Source organism: Gossypium raimondii, chromosome 5, assembly GCF_025698545.1.
Source record: "Gossypium raimondii isolate GPD5lz chromosome 5, ASM2569854v1, whole genome shotgun sequence".
Taxonomy (NCBI): Eukaryota; Viridiplantae; Streptophyta; class Magnoliopsida; order Malvales; family Malvaceae; genus Gossypium; species Gossypium raimondii.
In genome coordinates this window covers 47,772,541-47,794,647 of record NC_068569.1, presented here as the reverse complement: position 1 = coordinate 47,794,647, position 22,107 = coordinate 47,772,541, and the positions used below count along the sequence as shown (strand labels likewise).

At 29.2% G+C, this 22,107-nt stretch overlaps 2 protein-coding genes, 1 long non-coding RNA gene, 1 other non-coding gene and 1 pseudogene across 8 annotated transcripts; 3 read left to right on the top strand and 2 right to left on the bottom strand.

The window, feature by feature from the left end:
* The first annotated feature begins 33 nt into the window (after positions 1-33).
* LOC105767114 (17.3 kDa class I heat shock protein-like) lies at positions 34-4,703 on the top strand (annotated as a pseudogene).
* A 6,147-nt stretch (positions 4,704-10,850) lies between these two features.
* On the top strand, positions 10,851-11,611 carry LOC105766287 (17.3 kDa class I heat shock protein). Its single transcript, XM_012585681.2, has one exon. It carries the CDS (start codon positions 10,939-10,941, stop codon positions 11,470-11,472), a length of 534 nt encoding a protein of 177 aa, XP_012441135.2. The 5' UTR covers positions 10,851-10,938; the 3' UTR covers positions 11,473-11,611.
* Positions 11,612-11,753: 142 nt separating this feature from the next.
* On the bottom strand, positions 11,754-12,916 carry LOC105766288 (uncharacterized). The gene is made up of 2 exons (XR_001125146.2): positions 12,682-12,916; positions 11,754-12,166 (listed from the first exon to the last, which is right to left on the bottom strand). It is a non-coding gene; the product is annotated as an uncharacterized LOC105766288 (long non-coding RNA).
* A 494-nt stretch (positions 12,917-13,410) lies between these two features.
* On the bottom strand, positions 13,411-13,484 carry TRNAN-GUU (transfer RNA asparagine (anticodon GUU)). Its single transcript has one exon. It is a non-coding gene; the product is annotated as a tRNA-Asn (tRNA).
* A 5,032-nt stretch (positions 13,485-18,516) lies between these two features.
* LOC105766285 (plant intracellular Ras-group-related LRR protein 5-like) lies at positions 18,517-21,610 on the top strand. 5 transcript variants are annotated; one of them, XR_001125131.2, is made up of 8 exons: positions 18,517-18,649; positions 18,798-18,849; positions 19,317-19,353; positions 19,963-20,039; positions 20,192-20,249; positions 20,350-20,421; positions 20,874-21,189; positions 21,284-21,610. XR_001125131.2 is itself a non-coding variant. In XM_052630995.1 (2 exons), the coding sequence occupies exons 1-2, from the start codon at positions 21,079-21,081 to the stop codon at positions 21,542-21,544; spliced, it is 372 nt and encodes a 123-aa protein (XP_052486955.1). In that variant the 5' UTR covers positions 20,442-21,078; the 3' UTR covers positions 21,545-21,610. The 5 variants fall into 5 exon arrangements, 1 of the variants encoding a protein (XP_052486955.1); XR_001125145.2 differs by lacking the exon at positions 19,317-19,353 and having other exon boundaries at positions 20,229-20,249; XR_008196041.1 differs by lacking the exon at positions 19,317-19,353 and having other exon boundaries at positions 21,105-21,189.
* Positions 21,611-22,107: the final 497 nt, after the last annotated feature.

The following is a 22,107-nucleotide window of genomic DNA, read 5'->3' as shown; positions in this document are numbered from 1 at the left end:
TATGATGAAATGGCTGTGGTTGTTGGCAAAGATATGGCAACAGGGAGTTTTGCCAGAACATTTGCTGACATAGATTTGGATGATGGTAATGAAGATTCAATGTCTGTAGACTGCAACAATGAAGAGGCTGAAGAGGTAAGAACAAATGTATCTTCATCTGGCACATCCAAACGTAAAAGAAAAAGTGGTCAAGAAAGTCTCGTTGATGAACAAATTAAATTTGTGGGTGAAAAACTTGGCAAAATTGCTAATGCTTTGGAAAAATTTACTGCCGATAATACATCACAGCTTTACGAACAAGTGATGTCGATGGAGGAAGACGGATTTGATGAAGACTTCTTGTGTTCTGTGCTTGATTATCTAGGGAGTCATGAATCAGAGGCCAAACTTTTTTTAGTTAAAAATAAGATGCATAAAAAAATTTGACTTCAAAAATTTTCTCAGGTTTATGTATTTGGATATATGTGGTGTAATATTATGCACTTGGACAATGTTCTTACTATGTGGTGTACCATTAATTATGTATTTGGATATATGTGGTGTAATATTATGCACTAGACAATGTTGTTACTAGAGGTGTTCATGGGTCGGGCGGCCCGGCCCGGCCCGACGGCCCGCCTGAAATATGGGAGGATTTGGGTAAAAATATAGGCCCGAAATATGGGCTTGGGCAAAAAAACGAGGCCCGATTAAAAAACGGGCCGGGCCTCGGGCACCACTTTTTTGGCCCGGGCCCGGCTGAATAATAAATATTTTTATTTTTAATTTTAAAATTTTTTTAAAATACTTTTTTTAATTTTTTAAATTTTAAAATTTTTTTAAAATACTTTTTTTAATTTTTTTAATTTTAAAATATTTTTAAAATACTTTTTTAATTTTATTTTAATTTTTAAAATAAATTTTGGTATTTATTTAAAAAGCGGGCGGGCAGGGCGTGCCTGCTTATGAATTTTTCGGGCCGGCCTGGCAAAATTCTAGTCCCGGTCGAAATTTTTTCGGGCCGGCCGAACCCGGCCCGGCCCATGAACACCTCTAGTTGTTACTATGTGGTGTACCATTAATTATGTATTTGGATAATATTATTATTTCTAGTACTCATTGTGGTTTCGAAGCAATTTATAACTATTCAATACTTGTTTTTTAACACAATTACAAATAATTTATTTGATATTAGTTTTTTCCAATTTATAACGATTAATATTGTAGCTTAATAATTGAGTATTATTATAATTAAATCATTGCAATATATGTAAAAACAATTTATTAATATATATTAATAAATATATATTAATATATGTAAAATATATGTAAAAACAACTTTTCCGGAAAATATTTTCAGGAAATCTGCCAAACAGCAGAAAATATTTTACACAGATTTACCAAACACCAGAAAATATTTTCCAGTAAATCATTTTACAGAAAAGTAAAACATTTTCCAGAAATCATTTTACGGAAAACATTTTACTGCCAAACAAACAGACCCTTAATCCTACGTACAATTACTAACAAATTTAGATTTTGTCCTTTTAACTATTAAGACCTATAGTATTAAACGATAGAAGGTCAAATTTCTAGATATCACTTTTCACTCTAATCTCGTATTTATCTTTGAAATGCTATATTATATTTGATCATCTCATTAATTATTATTGTTAGGTTTATGTTTTTAAATTCCAAAGCTTTAAAAGAGTAATGTATATATCTTTTTTAAATTTTATTGTCTGCGATTATTCATGAAATTTTTAGATGCATATTTTATTGTGAAATATAAAAAAATTCACTAACTAAAGATTTATTTACTCTAGTTTTCTTAATATCGACGTGGTGGCGATTTTGGCTTTTCTTCGGTAATTGCAGTCGCACTAGAAACATTGGCCCTTGCAGAACATATAGGCTGCCATTTTTCTGTCCTTTTATCATAACAAGAGCCCATGAGGAACTTTTAAGCCATTTGACTCAATGATTATCCTGCGACAGTTAGAATCCCAAATTCCCAATGAGATAATATTTTTCTTTAAATCAGGAACATACCTAACATCTGATAGTGTCTGAATAATTGCGTTGTGCATCGTAATTTGTACTGTTCCAGTTCCAGATATTTTACATATGGAGAGTTATTCCCTATCAACATAACTTCACCTTCAATTGAATTGTACGTGGAAAACCAGTCCTTGTTGGGACACATGTGATAGAAGCACTCTGAATCTAAGATCTATTCGGAAGTAAGATGAGAGCTTTTGCTCGTTAATACCAACAAGAAATCGTCACCTCTGTCCTCGACTACACTAGCACCAACAACTTCGCATACCTGTCATACACTTGAACATATTGTAAAGCTTTATCAAGTTTCCATCCAAAGAAAATGAAATAATATTGAAACACATTTGGCTTATCGAAATGATAATGTAGAGGCTAAATTTGCACAATGATGATGATTTTAAAAATTTTGTTGATATGATTTTATCTTGATGTAGAGGATTTCTTTAAGGCTAGAAATCAAGAGTTTTAAAATATATAATAATATTTTATATTTATTTGATGATTTTATAATTTTGTTATTTATGGTTGTGTAACTTTAGTATGCTTTTAGTATGTTTTGTTATAATTTTTAGTATGCTTTTAGTATTTGCAAATTATAACAATTATATCTGGAAAGAAATGTGTTTTAGAGAAATTATTTGCCTTATCTTCAAGTCCGTATTATATAACTATTAATATAATTAAAACGCATGTTATAGTAAACTAGAAGTTTACTGATTTAAATACATTTACTATTTGATATGACCAGTTAAGTTATCCGAATCATTAATGTTGCGAAAAATAATTAAGAATTCAAATCATCATCTCTCTTTTAAATAAAATCTCCAGATGAAGTAAACCATTAAAATAAATAAATAATAAATAAAGAGCATAATAATTAAAATACCTGACAGAAAATAAAAATCACTATCAAAATTAATAAAATCAGTACTTATAATCAAAATATACGAACCTTAAGTCAGGGATGAAATCAATATTTTTAAAACGAAAATCATCCTAATTAATGGTTAATTTCGGTGACATAGGATACCATGAAATCAAACAAATTATCCAAATTTATTTTGAAATGGAAATTATCCCAATTTATTTTTAAAATGATAATTTTTTGATAAAAATAAAAAATAATTTAATCTATATTTTAAATTATTTTATCCCAATTAATGGTTAATTAATTGTTTATATTTTAATATATGGACTAGAGGTGAATCTAAGGGGTTAGTATGGCCGGTTTTAAAATAAAATTTTTTATATAGGCCCTCTAAATTTTCTAAAATTTTAAATTAGTAAAGATAAAATTACACTTTAACCCCTTAAAATTATAAAAATTTAATTTAATTCTATAAAATTATAAAAATATAAATTATAAAAATTAAAAATTCATTCCCTAAAAATTATTCTGGCTTTGGGACATGACATCAAACAAAATATTAGATAATTAACTTGAGGAAACAAAAATGTATGGGTTTTGTACGTTAAATATTGGATAATTTCAGATACTGGATCATACAAAATTTCAAGTCAAATCAAAACAAAAATCACACAAAAGATTGAGATATTTTCATTTGAAAAATAAATTATATTTCAATTTATAAAAATTATTTCTAGGATATTCCACGTGTCATCTTAGTAGATAATCCATGTGGCATTAAATTGGGTCTGAAACATTGTAATTTGTAGAATTAATTGTATTTAATAATTAAAATATATTAAATATGTTCGACACCCTATCAAGAACAGTTGAATATCCTAAAAAATATCAAACTGTTGTTTTCATTGGATAAGTTGGAAAATTCTTGAGAATGCTAGAATCCTCATAAAGCCTTATAAAACTGCATTTCAGGTGTCTAAATTACCCACACACAGAAACTCTAAGACAGCTCTCTTACCTCTTCTACTTTTCCTACTTATAATCTTATTTTTCATTCCAAGCTTCTTTGGCAACCGTCGCAGCAGCGTCTTTGATCCATTCTCTCTTGATGTTTGGGATCCTTTCAAGGACTTCCCTTTCTCTTCTCCTTCATCACTCTCCACGCGCTCTTCAGAAACTTCGGCTTTTGTCAACACCCGAATCGACTGGAAGGAAACCCCAGAAGCTCACGTACTGTTCCAGGGCTTAAGAAAGAAGAAGTGAAAGTGGAGGTTGACGATGACAGGGTGCTTCAGATAAGCGGGGAGAGGAATGTAGAGAAGGAAGACAAGGACACATGGCATCGGGTGGAACGCAGTAGTGGCAAGTTCATGAGGAGGTTTAGACTGCCGGAGACTGCAAGATGGATCAGATCAAGGCTTCCATGGAAAATGGAGTGACTCAAAATTTACGGGCATCCAAAAAGTGAAGACTTCGTCTTAATGAATTGAGTTCGTAAATAATTATTAAAAATATTTATGAATTTAGTAGTATATTTAATTAGGTTTTAATTAAATGAATGTAGCTTAATTAAGAAAAAATAAGGAGAATAATTAGATTGAATATGGGGTGAAAGTTGAATTATAGATTAAAAAATATAAAGGACCAAAATAGTAAATATGTCATTGGGTAATAGTTGAGTCCGCAAAACAATTAGAAAAACATCAAAAGATTTTAATGATTTAAGTTATTATTAATTAATATTAGAATATAATAGTATAAATTATTATTTAATTGATATTATTTTATTAAATTAATAAAATATATATAAATTAAAGTCAAATATATAGTAATAAAATATATATGTGTAAAATTTATATTTGTACAATTGTAATATATTTATTTAATTATTTTTGTTTCAGTAAATAGATATTTATTATTTATTATTAAGTAAAAGATATTTATTAATTAAATAATTATATTATAAGATTTTTATGTGATAAATAAATTAAAACATGACAAATGTATGATGATGATATAATACATGTGTAAATATAAGTAATATTATACTTGTAATAAATATATTGATTATTAAATAGATATTTATTAAATTATTATATTAAATTATTGTTGTAATTATTATTAATATTATCAAATAAATTGAATTATGACAAGTGTATGGTAATAGTAATTATATGTGTAAAAAATAATAATATACATATATATATTAATAAGATATGTATTTATTTAATATTTAAGTATATATATATTATATTATATTATAATAATAATAATAATTAAAGAATAAACAAAATAAATGAAAGAAAAGAAACAAAGAAACAGAATAGAACGAAACAGAGAAAGGAAAGAAAGAAAGGAGAAAAGAAAAATTAGAGTTTGAAGGTTTAAAGCTTTTAAGGTAAGTCAATTAAGTCCTTTTCTCTTAATTTTGATGTTTTAGAAGCTTTAGAATAAAGTTTTGTTGAAATTAAGTTGAAGTTTTGAAAGTTTTAGGTTTTGAACATAGTTCATATCGAACAAAATAATGAATTAGGGTTTAATTGAATGAATTTTAAGTTGAATTGATTAAAGAATTAAATTGTAAAACTTTATACTTTATTTCTGTTCAATTTCCTTCCATATTCTACTTAACTATCTAATGTTCATGATAAAACTTTAATTTAAAACTTCTTTCAATTTAATCCTACAACACAAAACTTAATAGTCTAGTTTACAATTTAATCATTTAATCAATTCTAATTTGAAATTCATTCAATTAAACCCTAATTTATTATTTTGTTCGACATGAACTATGTTCAAAAACCTAAGAACTTTCAAAACTTCAACTTAATTTCAACAAAATTTTATTCTAAAGCTTCTAAAACATCAAAATTAAGAGAAAAGGACTTAATTGACTTACCTTTTAAAGCTTTAAACCTTCAAACTCTAGTTTTTCTTTTCTCCTTTCTTTCTTTCATTTCTCTGTTTCGTTTCTATTCTGTTTCTTTGTTTCTTTCATTTATTTTGTTTATTCTTTTAATTATTATTATAATAATATAATATAATATAATATAATATATACTTAAATATTAAGTAACACATATTTTATTAATATATATAGGTATATTATTATTTTTTACACATGTAATTATTACTACCATACACTTGTCATAATTTAATTTATTTGATAATATTAATAATAATTACAACAATAATTTAATATAATAATTTAATAAATATCTATTTAATAATCAATATATTTATTACAAGTGTAATATTACCTACATTTACACATGTATTATATCATCACCATACATTTGTCATGTTTTAATTTATTTATCACATAAAATCTTATAATATAATTATTTAATTAATAAATATCTTTTACCTAATAATAAATAATAAATATCTATTTACTTAAATAAAAAGTAATTAAATAAATATATTACAATTCTACAAATATAATTTTTACACATGTATATTTTATTACCATACATTTGTCTTTAATTTTATATATTTCATTAATTTAATAAGATAATATCAATTAAATAATAATTTATACTATTATATTTTAATATTAATTAATAATAAATTAAATCATTAAAATCTTTAGATTTTCTTTCTCATCGTTTTGCCGCCTCAACTATTATTTAATAGCATATTTGCCATTTTAGTCCTTTATATTTTCTTTTAATCTATAATTTAACTTTTACCCTTTATTCAATCTAATCCTTCTTCTTATTCTCTCTTAATTAAGTTAAATTCACTTAATTAAAACCTAATTAAATACACTACTAAACTCATAAATATTTCTAATAATTATTTACAAATCCATTTCATTAAGACGGAGTCTGATAATGTACTTTTTTTATGCCCGTAAATTTTGGATCATTATAGTTACTATTCCTAAACTTGAAGTCAAAAAGGGCGATGTGAAGTCCATTGAAATTTCCGGCTAAAGATGTTTGTAACTTGTGAGTGCCTGTCTCCTTTGCTTTGAGATAGCGAGTCTTGTGCCTATTGTCAATTGTGTGGGATAAAAAAAGCTATGGGTACTATGACTTTATGTGGTTGATGAAGTTTGTGTTTTTAATGTGAAAAATAATAAATGAGTTTATCCTCCTGCTTTTGTTGTCTCCTTTCTGCAGATGGTAATGGTTTAACATTATTTATTTAGCACGACAAGAAGTAGTTATCAACTTCACTCAATGAAATGTACAAGAATAACACCTTGGGTGAAAAATTCCATCTCTTCTTTCAACTTAATCGCCATTCTTCATCTAGGATAAACCCTTGTTTTGGCCTGCCTTCTCTCTATATGCCGGTAGTAAGCCTTGTATTCAACATTTGGTCATGGTTTCAGCTACAATGGTTCCAAATCCCTCTATTTCTACTGTGATTTCTGCCATTACTTCCTTCTAAGGTGTACATTTTCAAAAATAAGAAGCTTATTTGCGGCAAATTCGTTGAAAGCTTCAGGCAATTATGAAAGTGACCTGAGCAACCATAAAGGCAGTGTGCTGTTAATCAGCCCTGTAGCGATTCCCCTTGAACTTGTACGGGTTAATGTAACCAAACCCCTTCTCTCTTTATTGAATCTTATGGAAATGAGTAGAGTGGCAACACTATCCAAATTAAAAAAGTTGTCACTATAGTTACCGTCGTGTGTATATATATATATATATATATATATATATATACACAAAATTAAAATATATAGTTTTTAAACTATAAAATAGTCATTTTATTTACTTTAGATTATATTTTAATTATTTATGTTTAAAATGTTACGTTTTAATCACTTATGTTATCGTTTTATTACGAAATGCCACCTACCGTTAATTCTATTAATTGAATTTGAAAAGAATAATTGAAAGAAAATTATTACTCATTAAGAATTTAAAATATATCAATTCTAATATTAAACAATTTTAAAACTAACTATAAAAATAGTTTTTAAAATTTGATTTTTAATTATAAAAGTGTTTAAAACGTATATAATTACTTTAAATTAATAAATTTGAATGTTTAAAAATTGTTTAATAGATACTAATTTCTTTAAAATTTTCCAATTCCAAAATCTTTTAATGTTTAAACTTGAATATTCAGATAAAAAGTAATTAAATTATTTTAAAAATTGAAATATTTTAAATTTAATTTAAATATGTAAATGTGTTATATGATATTTTCCATCATTCCTATTTATATTTAATGTTTTTTTACCTCCTTTTGAGATGTTAGAAGATGGACCTCATAAATCGAAATGAATGTAATATATATTCCCTTTTGTTCTGTACATAGCTGAATCAAAACCAACTTGGGTTTGTTTCCCAAAAATGCATTGCTCGTAGAAACCTAACTTACCAACTCTAGTATCTTTGAGAAGACTTCCATTGCACAAGAATATCATACCTTTCTCACTCATATGATCCAGTAGCAAATGCCAAAGTTTAGTTGAATTGAAATTGGTGGAATAAGAGTCACGTCGTGTCGTCGCGACGTCAGGTTGATTTTCATCGCGACGTGGTGGCGATTTTGGCTTTTCTTCGGTAATTGTAGCCACACTAGAAGCATTGACCCTTGCAGAATGTATCGATTGCCCTTTTTCTGTCCTTTTATCATAACAAGAGCCCCATGAGAAACTTTTAAGCCATTTAACTTAATGATTATCCTGCGACTGTTAGAATCTCAAATTCCCAATGAGATAAGATTTTTCTTTAAATCAGGAACATACCTGACATCTGATAGCGTCCGAATAAGTACGTTGTGCATCCTAATTTGTACTGTTCAAGTTCCAGATATTTTACATGGAGAGTTATTCCCCATCAATATAACTTCACCTTCAACTGAACTGTACGTGGAGAGCCAGTCATTGTTGGGACACATGTAATAGAAGCACTTTGAATTTAAAATCTATTCGGAAGTAAGATGAGAGCTTTTGCTCATTAATACCAACAAGAAATCATTACCTCTCTCTTCGACTACACTAGCACCAACAACTTCAACTTTTTACTTATCTTTCACATCATTTTCGGCATCTCTTTTGATTTTATTTTGAAGTTTCGAACATTCTACCTTAATGTGACCCACCTTTTTACAATTGCCACACTATTTGTCATGACTTCTAGATTTGGACCTTGCTTTAGACCTGTTTTGATTTGTTTTTCAGGTTTGTTGTCTGCCTCTTGCAACTAGAACTAAGACTTGCCCATCTGATTTTTTTGTTTGAGCCTAACTCATTATCGAGTTTATCATTGCTCAGAAGATTCCCCTTCACATCCACAAACGAGAGATAATATCTCCCATAAATTAGAGTTTCCCTGAAAGTTTTATAAAAAGAGGGCAAAAAGCATAACAACAACATAACTTGACCCTCGTCATGATGAAATAATACACAATAATTATACAAATGAAAGAAATCGCGGTCGTGGTCATCGCTATAGACGTGGTAGAGGACACTATAACTATCGTTATCAAGGTGCTAACAAGTATTATGAACACCAAAAGAAAAATACAATAAAATAGAAAAGAAAGAGAAAGATGATGATCCAAGCAATCCTTCAAAAGGCACTGAAAATTTTGCCACCGATGTGATGTGAGTAGGCATTGGTTGCGTACCTGTCACACGCTTGAACATATTGTAAAGCTTTATCAAGCTTCCATCCAAAGGAAATGAAATAATATTGAAACACATTTGGCTTATCGAAATGATAATGTAGAGGCTAAATTTGCACAATGATGATGATTTTAAAAATTTTGTTGATATGATCTTATCTTGATGTAGAGGATTTCTTTAAGGCTAGAAATCAAGAGTTTTAAAATATATAATAATATTTTATATTTATTTGATGATTTTATAATTTTTGTTATTTATGGTTGTGTGGCTTTAGTATGTTTTGTTATAATTTTTAGTGTTTACATTATTTCTTATGATGTTTTTGTTTTAATGAAGAATATGGATCATTTGGTTGAAACCACGATTAAGAATGAAGACATATATCTTGCGACAGTGCTACAATGCATACTATACTTAAAGATAGAAAATATATTTACTCATTTAATTACAAACAATGAAAATGTCAAGACTATATCTAGTAGTGCAAAATTAATCGAAGGCTCTGGAAGAGTTACAATATTATTACCCCAAGGGACAATGTTTTATTATAAATGATGCACTATTTTCATCAAAATAATGGAGAAATTTGTTAAGTTTCAAAGATATCCATTGAAATGAATATTATATTGGGACTACAAATGATAAAAACGTTGAGTATTTACAAATTATAACAATTATATTTGGAAAGAAATGTGTTTTAGAGAAATTATTTGTCTTATCTTCAAGTCTGTACTATATAACTATTAGTATAATTAAAATACATGTTATAGTAAACTAGAAGTTTCTTGATTTAAATACATTTACTATTTGGTATAGCGGTTAAGTTATCTTGAATCATCAATGTTGAAAAATAATTGAAAATTCAAATAATCGTCTCTCTATTTTTGAATAAAATCCCTTGATTAAGTAAACCATTAAAATAAATAAATAATAAATAAAGAGCATAATAATTAAAATACCTGACAGAAAATAAAATCACTATCAAAATTAATAAAATCAGTATTTATAATCAATATATACGAACCTTAAGTCAGGGATGAATTCAATATTTTTAAAACGAAAATCATCCTAATTAATGGTTAATTTTGGTGACATAGGATACCATGAAATCAAACAAATTATCCTTATTTCTAGGATATTCCACATGTCATCCTAGTAGATAATCCATGTGGCATTAAATTAGATCATTCAGCTTAGTATTGGGTCGGAAACATTGTAATATAATATAATTAATTTATATATGTAGGAATTAATTGTATTTAATAATTAAAATATATTAAATATGTCAATTCATCAGCGTTTAAAGCGGCCCATAGGGAATACGAACATCCCCGAATATCCTAGACAATCAAACTGTTGTTTTCATTGGATCCGTTGGAAAATCCTTATAAAAACTGCATTTCAGGTGTCTAAGTTACCCAGTCACGGAAACTCTATGGCAGCTCTCTTACTTCTAGTTTTCCTACTTATAATCTTATTTTTCATTCCATTCCCGACTATGTCTCTCATTCCAAGCTTCTTTGGCAACCTTCGCAGCAGCGTCTTTGATCCATTCTCTCTTGATGTTTGGGATCTTTTCAAGGACTTCCCTTTCTCTTCACCACTCTCCACGCGCTCTTCAGAAACATCGGCATTTGTCAACCCCCGAATCGACTGGAAGGAAACCCCAGAAGCTCACGTGTTCAAGGCTGATGTTCCAGGGCTTCAGAAAGAAGAAGTGGAAGTGGAGGTTGAAGATGACAGGGTGCTTCAGATAAGCGGGGAGAGGAATGTAGAGAAGGAAGACGAGAAGGACACATGGCATCGGGTGGAACGCAGTAGTGGCAAGTTCATGAGGAGGTTCAGACTGCCGGAGAATGCCAAGATGGATCAGATCAAGGCTTCCATGGAAAATGGAGTGCTTACTGTTACTATTCCCAAACTTGAAGTCAAAAAGGGCGATGTGAAGTCCATTGAAATTTCCGGGTAAAGATGTTTGTAACTTGTGAGCGAGTGCCTGTCTCCTTTGCTTTTGTGTGGGATAAAAAAAGCGATGGGTACTATGACTTTATGTGGTTGATGAAGTTTGTGTTTTTAATGTGAAAAGTAAAGCCACTCTTGTTGATAAATGAGTTTATCCTCCTGCTTTTGTTGTCTACTTTCTGCATATGTTTGAATGAACTTGAAACAGTAATGGTTTAACATTATTTATCTAGCACGACAAGAAGTAATTGCTCAACTTTACTCAATGAAATGTACAAGAACAACACCTTGGGTGAAAAATTCCATCTTTTGTCTCAACTTTACTCAATGAAATGTACAAGAACAACCCTTTTTTTGGCCTGCCTTCTTTCTATATGCCGGTGGTAAGCCTTGTATTCAACTTTGGGTCATAGTTTCAGCTACAATGGTTCTAAATCCCTCTATTTCTACCCTTATTTGTGCCGTACAATTTCAAAAACAAGAAGCTTATTTGCAGCAATTTCGTTGAAAGCTTCAGGCAATTATGAAAGTGACCTGAGCAACCATAAAGGCAGTGTGCTGTTAATCAGCCCTGTAGCCATTCCCCTTGAACTTGTACGGGTTAATGTAACCAAACCCCTTCTCTCTTTATTGAATCTTATGGAAATGAGTAGAGTGGCAACACTATCCAAATTATTTTTCACCTTAACACTTCAATTACACTGTAAACATAAAACCATCGTGTATATATACACACAATTAAGGTATATAATTTTATTTATTTAGATTATATTTTAATTATTTATGTTATCGTTTTATTACAAAGTGAATTAAAAATAATTAAAAGAAATTATTACTCATTACGAATTTAAAATATATCAATTCTAATATTAAATAATTTTAAAATTAACTATAAAAATAATTTTAAAATTTGGTTTTTTTAATTATAAAAGTGTTTAAAACGTATATAATTACTTTAAACTAATAAATTTGAATGTTTAAAAAATTGTTTAATAGATACTTTAAATTAAAAAATTGTTTAAAAATTGTTTAATCGATAATAAAGAAATGCAAGTCTAATATTCCAGATAAATCACAGGTATGTGCCTACATCAGTGATATTCATAAGCTACAATCAAGATTCCAGGAATGCAGATTTGAATATGTTCCAAGAGCAGTTAACAGTCTTGCGCATTCGATAGCAAAAGCAACGCTGAGGGATAAAAGAATAGTATACCTTGTTGAGGGAGTCCCTGAATATTCAGAAGATCAGGAGGAAAGGGATAGAGTGGGAGAATCGGAATGAACAGAGGGGGAGAAGATGAAACGGGTAAATCGGGTGGAGGCTGGTAAAGGAAAGACAGAAGTTGGGGTTTCCTCGGGAGTATGATTTCGTCTTGAAGAAGAAATGGCAGGTGAAGGGACAAGACGACAGAAAGTCATTATGCTGATTGGGCAAAATTTACAGCAGCATGAATGGCTTCCAGAAGGTTCAGTTGTGCTGCTTTTTAGGATTAATGGTCTATTTTCAAAAAAAAAAAATCTTTAAAATTTTCCAATTCCAAAATCTTTTAATGTTTAAACTTGAATATTCAGATAAAAAAGTAATTAAATTATTTTAAAAAACTGAAAAATTTTAAATTTAATTTAAATATGTAAATGTGTTATATGATACTTTCCATCATTCCTATTTATATTTAATGTGTTTTACGTTGAAATTAATTTTAAAAGTAATAATTTAATTATACATAATTTTAAATTAAAAATTTTGATGTATGTTTTAATATACAAATTTTAATCAATAAATATAATATATTAGATTAATATACAGATATATGATATGATTTTTTGCAATGTGAATTTATTTATTCAATAATTTCTAATTATTATTATTTTCATATATGATAGATCAATTGATAAACATTCAAAACATCGATTTATGAAAGAAAAGAAAAAGGAAAGTAAGCGCTAGAGAGAGGGGTCGAACCTCTGACCTTATGGTTAACAGCCATACGCTCTAACCGACTGAGCTACTCCAGCTCTTGTTAAGGAGCTATTCCGATTCAATAAGAACGCATTATTTGAATTTTGATGGCTTTAGTTTTTCTGACAATTATGGATAATTAAGTTATTTTATTTTTTCTCGGGTAAAAGAGCTAAGGAATAAAGAGAAAGCGAAGAAAGATATTCATAAATGTTGTAATCACAAGGGGAAAATTACACATAAAAGCCTTATTTTTTTAAAATTTATCGAAATAGGCCCGGTATTTTATTATTTACCGGAATGGGTTATTTTCCCCAAAATCGTGTCCATGTCAGCGCGATGTCAGGGGACGTGTCAGAAAATCACGTCCACGTCAGCGCGCTTTGCTTACGTGGACACAAATCGCGTCCTCGTAGGCGCGATTTGTGTCCACGTAATAAAGCGCTACCGACGTGACGCTGATTTTGGAAAAATGGCCCATTCGGTAAATAATAAAATACGGGACCATTTCGTAAATTTAAAAAAATAGGGTTTTTTGGTATTTTTCCCTAATAATACATATTAATGTAATATTGAAGAGTTAATTTATTAAAAAATAAATGCAACAAGTACAAAAAGATTCAAAATTATTACCAACAAGATTTGAACCAAGGTACTAAGGGAATAGAGCAAACATCTTAACCAACTAAGCTAAACTAATTAATTAACATATTATAAAAATACCGTTATTATCTTAATTATATTACTTACGTTCTAATGATTAATCGGACCTATTCCATACACGTGTCAAATTAGAAAAAATAATACAACAATTCTGTAAAAAAAATCCGGTGTTTACTTCAAATAAATAAGGAAAATAATGATTTGAATGTTTCAAAATTCAATTTTAAACCGAAAAAATCAAAATTTAGAGGTAAAAAAGGATCTTTTTCGATGAAAACTGTGGCAAACCGCCTTCGGCTGTTTGTCAGCGCGTAGATCTCGAAAAGTTATTCGAAATAAAAAAAATCGTCTCAATCGGACAACCGAGCCAAAAGTTATGGCCTTTCAAAGTTTTCCAAGCTAAAAAACATAAACTGTTCATGAATTATTAATTCAAAACCCACCGTTTCGTTTCCATTGATTTCACCACGCACCATTTCAATTGATTTCACAGATCCTGCCTCTAATCCTCCCAAAATTTGACATCCCTCCAACTCTACACAACGATTCAAAATGCTTTCTTTTTTCGGGCAAAATACCAAAAAAGCCCTATATTTTTAAAATTTATCAAAATGGGCCCGGTATTTTATTTTTTTGACCGTTGGGTACTGTTCACGCGCGGGCCGAAATCGCGGCCATGTCAGCGCGCTTTGCTGACGTGGCAGCAAATCGCGTGGCGTGTACCTTGACATCGCGCTGACGTGGACACGATTTCGCGAAAAATGGACCATTCCGGTAAATAATTAAATTATGGGCCCATTTCGGTAATTTTTGAAAAAAAAAGGGCTTTTATTAGTAAATTGCCCAATCACAAGTGCAATTATTTTATTCTGAAAACATGAATTTGGAGTTAAATTAAATGAGTATAATTAGATGTGCTTATGGGTCGGGTTTGGTTCGGGTTCAAGCCAAGTAATATTAATATACTTTACGCCTGTACAAATTTGGCCGATTCGAAATATGGGCTTAATAATTTACTCAAACCTATTTATATTTGCAAAAGAAAAAGTCAACTTTATTGTAGACCCGCTCATATTATTTTTTAATTTAATTTAATTTTATTTTAACATTTAATAATTTTGTATATTTTTTTTATTTATTAGAATTTTTTTATATAGTCATCTTAACATTATTTATTTGATGTTATCTTAACATAATTTTTTATACATTTTAATGTTTTCCTGGTTTTCCAGTGTTTGTTTGCTTGAAAATAACTTATATTGATAAAACGTTCTTAGAAACACGGGAAAATGAGAGGGGATTTTAGGAAAAATGTTGTACGGATTTTATTTCTGTAAGACACTTTCCATCTTTCCTCCTCCTTCCGTCCTTCTCCTTCAATGAAAAACAATGTATGGGAATCAATCTGGCAACACTTGCAGATTACAAATCCAACTGAATGGTCTGGAGCCAAAAATGATGGCCTCCCCCAATAGAAGCTGGGCTTGCAGACTGAAGAGAGTTACCAAAATCGACAATATTACAATACTTTTTTTTTATTTGTCAAGTCTTAGGGTGAGTTTGAATGGGCGGTGCGTTTATCTGCGGTTAGTGTAAAAATAGCAGTGGCGGTGAGATTAGATACTGTAGCAACACTGTAGCGTGAGACAAAAAGAAGGCTAAACGCACCGCACCGCACCGCACCCAATCGCCCATCCAAACTCACCATTAGCAATATTAAATATATATTATTTTATAGAAATTTTGGCTATTTTTAGCGTTTCATATTTTTCATTATTTGTAATTATAATGAGGTCTAAATTGTTAAGCCTAATTAATTATATTCAAATAAATTTAAATTGAGTAAATTATACAAATGGTCGTCTCATTATACTCGTGTTTCTATTGTGGTCGCCCAATCTTAAAATTTTTTAATTTAGACATTAACATTTGAATTCGTTCCTATTTTGGTCACCCGTCATTAAATTAATAACAAAAGCTTTTTCTAATTGGTATAATAACACATTTAGTCCCCAATACTTATTCTATCGGGTTGATCTTAGTTCTAAACAATTCAATAAATTTAATCCTTTACATTAACAACTTCTATCAATTTTATCATTAAACTTTCTAACCAAAGCTTTTAGCTTTTACAAGAGAGGCATTGCACATCTATTCATTGATAACTAAAGTTTTTTTTTCTTTTTGGGTTTTACAAATTAATAGATGTGGAATGCCTCTATTTTAAAAGTTAAAAGCTTTGGTTAAGAAGTTTGAGGATCAAATTGATAGAATTTGTAAATATGAAGGGTTAAATTTATTGAATTATTAAAATTAGGATCAAACTGATAGAATAAGTATTGAGGACTAAATGGTATTATCTTGGTTAGAAAAAAGCTTTTAGATATCAATTTAACATCGGTGACCAAAATAGGAACAAATTCAAACATTAGTATCTAAATTAAAAATTTAAAGTTAAGCGATCATTTGTATAATTACCCTTCTAAATTTGATATCATACATTATCTTATCAATAGAGCTATTAAATATTTCACTTATTAATTAGTTTGCATACTGATGCAATGCACGGATCAATTGCATATGCTAATTAAAATAAATACTAATATAGAATACTTTAAAATATTTTTATTTAATTTTTGGAAAAATGAGATGCATAATTGTAATGAAATATATTTTTAGATTTTCTTAATGGATTAGTATTTGTTACACTGGCACTCTATTTCTTTTATTTAAAAGTCACCTTGAAAAATTTAAAGTTCAGAATTTTCGAGATCAATAAAATAGTGAGCACTGAAACCGTGAATTAAAAAGATGGAAGTTGAAAAGTGCATTTCAACCCAAACCTTGATTTCAAACAAAAAAAATTGTATACAAGCAACTTTTTAAACCAGACATTAGTTTTAAATCAGGATTTTAACCCAAGCCGGGAAAGTATTTTCCAATAAAATTACTTTTTTATCCTCATAAATCCTCTACTTTACACCATTATATGTTTAAAATTGACATTTTATTTTCTTCACTAATTACGGATCATAACTTATTTAATTAATATTTGTTGCCAAATACAAATAAAAATATTTTAATTTAGGGTGTATTTGATAAATTATCGAAAATTTTTATTTCATTTTTTTAATTTCTCAAGGTATCTCTACCAGAGCAAACCCAGTATCTAACCCTTTGCATTCTGTAGGCCCATTAAGGCGGTAGATACTGGCCACGAATTTTAAAGCTACTCCATATCCAAGGCGATGATTGAACCCCTAACCACTTAAGGTAGGAAAGACCCTTGCCATCTCATCTAACTACCATGGTTAACATTTAATATTTTAAACGTGTTTGATACCCATTTAATTTTTTACTTAATATAAAATTTTCAACAAAAAAATGTTCAATAAGAGAAGTAGGTAGGTAGCTATTTATCACTTAAGATAGAAAATATTAAGTTTATTTTATTTTATTAAAAATTAAAACAAAATTTCTTTTTCTTAAAAAATAGATATTCAAATTATGATATTTATCTTTCATCCAAACCTATTCAAAATAATATAAAATATTATATTAATAAGATTTAAATTAAAAATATGTTTTTATATAAAAATCAATATTTACTTTTACCAAACAATATAATTATGTTCAATAATTATATTTACTAATTACCAAATAATTTTCTACTATAAATTCAACACTCATAAAGTTTAGTAGTAAAAATTTAGTATTTAATTTTCAGTTTATCAAACATACCTTAAATTATAGAACTCTTTCAAAAAAAAAAGTATAGAAAATAATAAGTAGATAAAAAGTCACTTAAAATTAAACATGGACTTAAATTAAATTGTTTGATAAATATAGCATTCCCTCAAGCAAATAAAGGAAGGTTTCCATTTTCCAAAAGATTTACATTTAATATACTATCCATGTATAAATTTATATACTAATCGGTTTATCCATGTATAATTTATAAAATTGATTATTTTATTTACTTTTAAGTTTTATTTAATGAGTTGTCATTATATGATTAGTTATCAATGTTTTAATATCATGTGAGTGTAGATTATTTAATAAAAATTAATAATAGGCATAGAATGTTGATATTTCTATATAAAAATTGTTTTAATAAATACATGTGTTCCCATCCGTTTTCTGATTTAAGTATAGTTATGCTCGGATGAAAGGTGTTATTTAAGAAAAACTCCCTCAATAATATCAACTTCAAAATTCGAACTTAATCTAAATATTTAAAGAAGAAATTAATTATTTAAATAAAAATTATATTTCATTAGTAAAGGTGCTCCTAAAGCTTTAGCTATGGAATTTACACTATATTTGGTTGGGGGAATAGGAATGCATTCCCCTATTCTGCGGGCCCACCACCAAACGGGCGTTTGGTTGCCTGTAATAGCATTACGTCCCGAATCCATTCTGTCCCTATTACGCCCATTGGCTGTAATAGGCATTCCCCACACTGAGCGCCGATTAGGGATTCCTTACCGTTTCTTATTTTCTATTCCATATTCTGCCCTCATCGATTTCTGCTTCTTCTTCCATTGATATTGCATAGGTAATTTCTGCTTCTTCTTCCATCGATTTCTACTTCTTCTTCTTCTAACAACGAAAAATGCTCGCACTCTTTCCCTATTTTTCTTTTCTGTAAAATCGATTTCGTTTTTCTTTTCTCCATTTTCTAACTCTTCAGTTTTGAGTGACAGGTCGTTACCATCATTATTTTAGCAGGTCGCTGGTTCCCTGTTTATTTTACAGGTTAGTTTTGCTTTTGCTCAAATCTGGAATATTTGTTTTTTGTTCTTCTAATTTTGATTCCTTTCTTATGATTTTCATTCGGCTTTTCTTTGACTGATTCTATTGCTTGTTCGATTGAACATATGAAATTTTTTTCAATGTGATTCTATTACTTGTTGCGTATAGCTTTGTATATTTCTGTTCCATGAAAAATAATTCTTGAGGTGAAGTATGATTCTGTGATGTATCCGAGAAAGTTTATTCTGTGAAGCCTCATAGTTTCTGATTTCAAGTTTTTGTTCTTTGAGGTAGCTTAGGAATTTCTTTTATGAACCAAAGAGCTATCGGATATAGCTGAAACATTTTAAATGGGTATCTACTAGATTCATATTGTTACAAATTCTTTTTAAAAATTAAATTTATGGTTGAACCCAAGCCTAGAGGTAAATGTTTTTCTGAAACTGTTGACTTGTCTTAGTCGGATGCAGGTTTAGCTGCAGGCAGAACCTCAGTAGGATATCTATGGTATTCTCTTGTTAATTTTCTCAGGCTTTGCATGTTATTGTATGTGTGAGTTTGTTTGTATTGTGACCTCTAGTTTTGAAATGGGGTTATGAATATCATTATAAACAGTTTTATTTGCTAAATTGCACTTGATCACCTCTATTGGAAGGGTAAATTGAAAAATTGCTATTAATTATCTTTTCATTGTTAATCATATGTATGCTAGATACATATGCATTACTTTTCTTCTGTTTGTCCTACTCCTGCCATAATTTGAATATACAAGTACTCAGAGCTACTTGAATAACTGCCCCATCTACTTATTATGAGAAATCAAGACATAAGAATAATCGTAAAAGTGGTTAGGTCACTCTTTGGTTCCTTTTTAGAACTTAAAAAAGTCTATTGAAATAATAAGAAGAAAAAGGAACAGAAGAATTTTACGGTGATTCTTGATTGGATGTAGTTTTCCTTAAGGGGTTGTATTGTTTTTATTTCCTTCTTCACGTAGCATTTATAACCATTTCTCAAAATATTCATCATAAACTCTTTTGTACATCCTGTATATACGTTTCTGTACTATTTTTCATCATCTTTTTCTTTACAATTCAGAATTTTTGTAATTTGTAGCTAAGGGAGATGAATATCACAAATTTAGAGAGAGTGCCAAAGAACATTGGGATTCCATGAGATCTTATTTTCAGAAGGTATGGCGTTTATAGCAATATGTATATTTGTTATTTCTATAAACCAAATACATACATACATACATGCATACATACATGCATACATATATGAACATCATGAATACAAGTTGCATTGCTCCATATGAATTTTTTTGTAATTGATATGAGTACAGTTGACTATTTGATGGTAGAATGAATGTTCTTCTACAGGCTGCTACTGCATATTCAAACGTGAGTACCCTGTTACCTTCGTTTGCTTGCGTTGAAGTTATTGGTACTATTCTTTTAGGTCATAATTATGACACTATTATCTGGTTTAATTTATATACAGGGTGTGAAACCAGACGTTGTCACATATACCACACTTATGAAAACTCTTATCCGTGTTGACAAGTTTCATAAGGTATAACGTGTCCTTCCTGTTATGAGAACGAGATAATAGCCCTTTGCTTTTCTGCATCACAAATAATATTTTCTGTGCCTTTGTATAGATAGCCATTTGGATCAGTTGCATGCTAGCTTTGCTTTTTGCTGTTTTTGTATTCTTTCTCCCTATATGACTATGTTGAGTCATTTGATTATAGTTATTGGAGATTTGAATCTCGGTTGTAAGTCACCATCTACTGAAACAACTATAAACTTGCATCTTACCGAGATCTGACTATCCCTCACCCCTCCCCTCTCTTCTGTAGCATATAGCAACATTTATTCTAGTTTTCCTGTCCACTAAAAAATGTTGAAAGATCAAACAAATTTATGGTATTGGTCTGATCAATTCTGCTTCTACATCATCTATTTACAATTGTAACATCTATGTTTTGTTATTTAAAGATACTCTGTGTGGTTTGGATTAAGGTCCCAGTTGTATATGAAGAGATGATTTTGTCTGGTTGCACTCCTGATAAGAAAGCTAGGGCAATGTTGCGGTCTGCTCTGATATACATGAAGCAGGCAGTGAAGTCATAGTTGACAATCCTTAATCCATATGGCTAAAGCAAGTCATGACTGAACAAATTGTTGTTTGAGTTATCAGTTTGAGGTTAGTAGACATGATCTTTTAATGTATGAACATTGGGATTCTTTCAGATTATTGTCAAAATTGAGAGTTTTCCGAGCTGATGAGACTCCCTTGGAAGTTCCACCAAGAGAAGTAATCAAATTGGGTGATCAGGTAATGCTAATCTGGCTACAAATTTAACTTGCTGGGACCTTTCCTATTTGATTTCTTATGAGCTACTAACTCATTCAACTTCTTTCTACATTAGGCTGTTGTTAAGTTCATGGCTGATCTCGTAGCCAAGAGGGATACCAAGGTAGCACCACCAAAGAAGGAGAAAGGTTTTTGGTTCAGGATTTGCTCGATTTGTTGGCCATTCCAGACCGCAAATACGGACGACAAGATGTGTGTGTGTGGTTTTTTTATGCCAGTTCCATTACTTTGTAAATTATTTGTGAGATTGGTGAGCTTTTCTGCAAAGTTCAAAATCCTGATTGCTTGCAAGTGTTTTCAGATTCAAGTGAAGTGAAAAACCTACAATTGTAAATCTTTTGGCATCTATTCTATAGCATCCAAATTCTACTTTTAGTATAAATTTTGCTTCTAAATGCATCTGTCCTATGTATTGCTGTTGGACAAAGGAACTGGGTGAGGCATGAAAAAACATGTGAACAGTTGGAATAGAATTTAGCCACCAAGAACAAATATACATAAAAAAAGGGAATAAATTCTTTTTAAAGAATTTGTTTAGTCGTTCCATGTGGTTTCTTCTATTCAAAAAGTAGGTGAAAAATAAAAAAAATACAGTAAACTTTTTCAAAGTCTAAAAATTATTAAAAATCAGAAAAATATATAAAATATCTAATATATTATTATTTTAGTAATTTAATATTAAGAATATCTAATATTAAGAATTTTATTAAATTATATATTTTATTAAATTATATTTAATAATAATTATGTTAAAATATGATTAAATTATTTATTATTTATATTAATAATCTTATTTTAAAATTTAATAACAATAAAATTAATCATCAACCTAAAAAAATTATGCTAAGGGTATTCTAGTCATTTTAGCTTTTTTCCTTA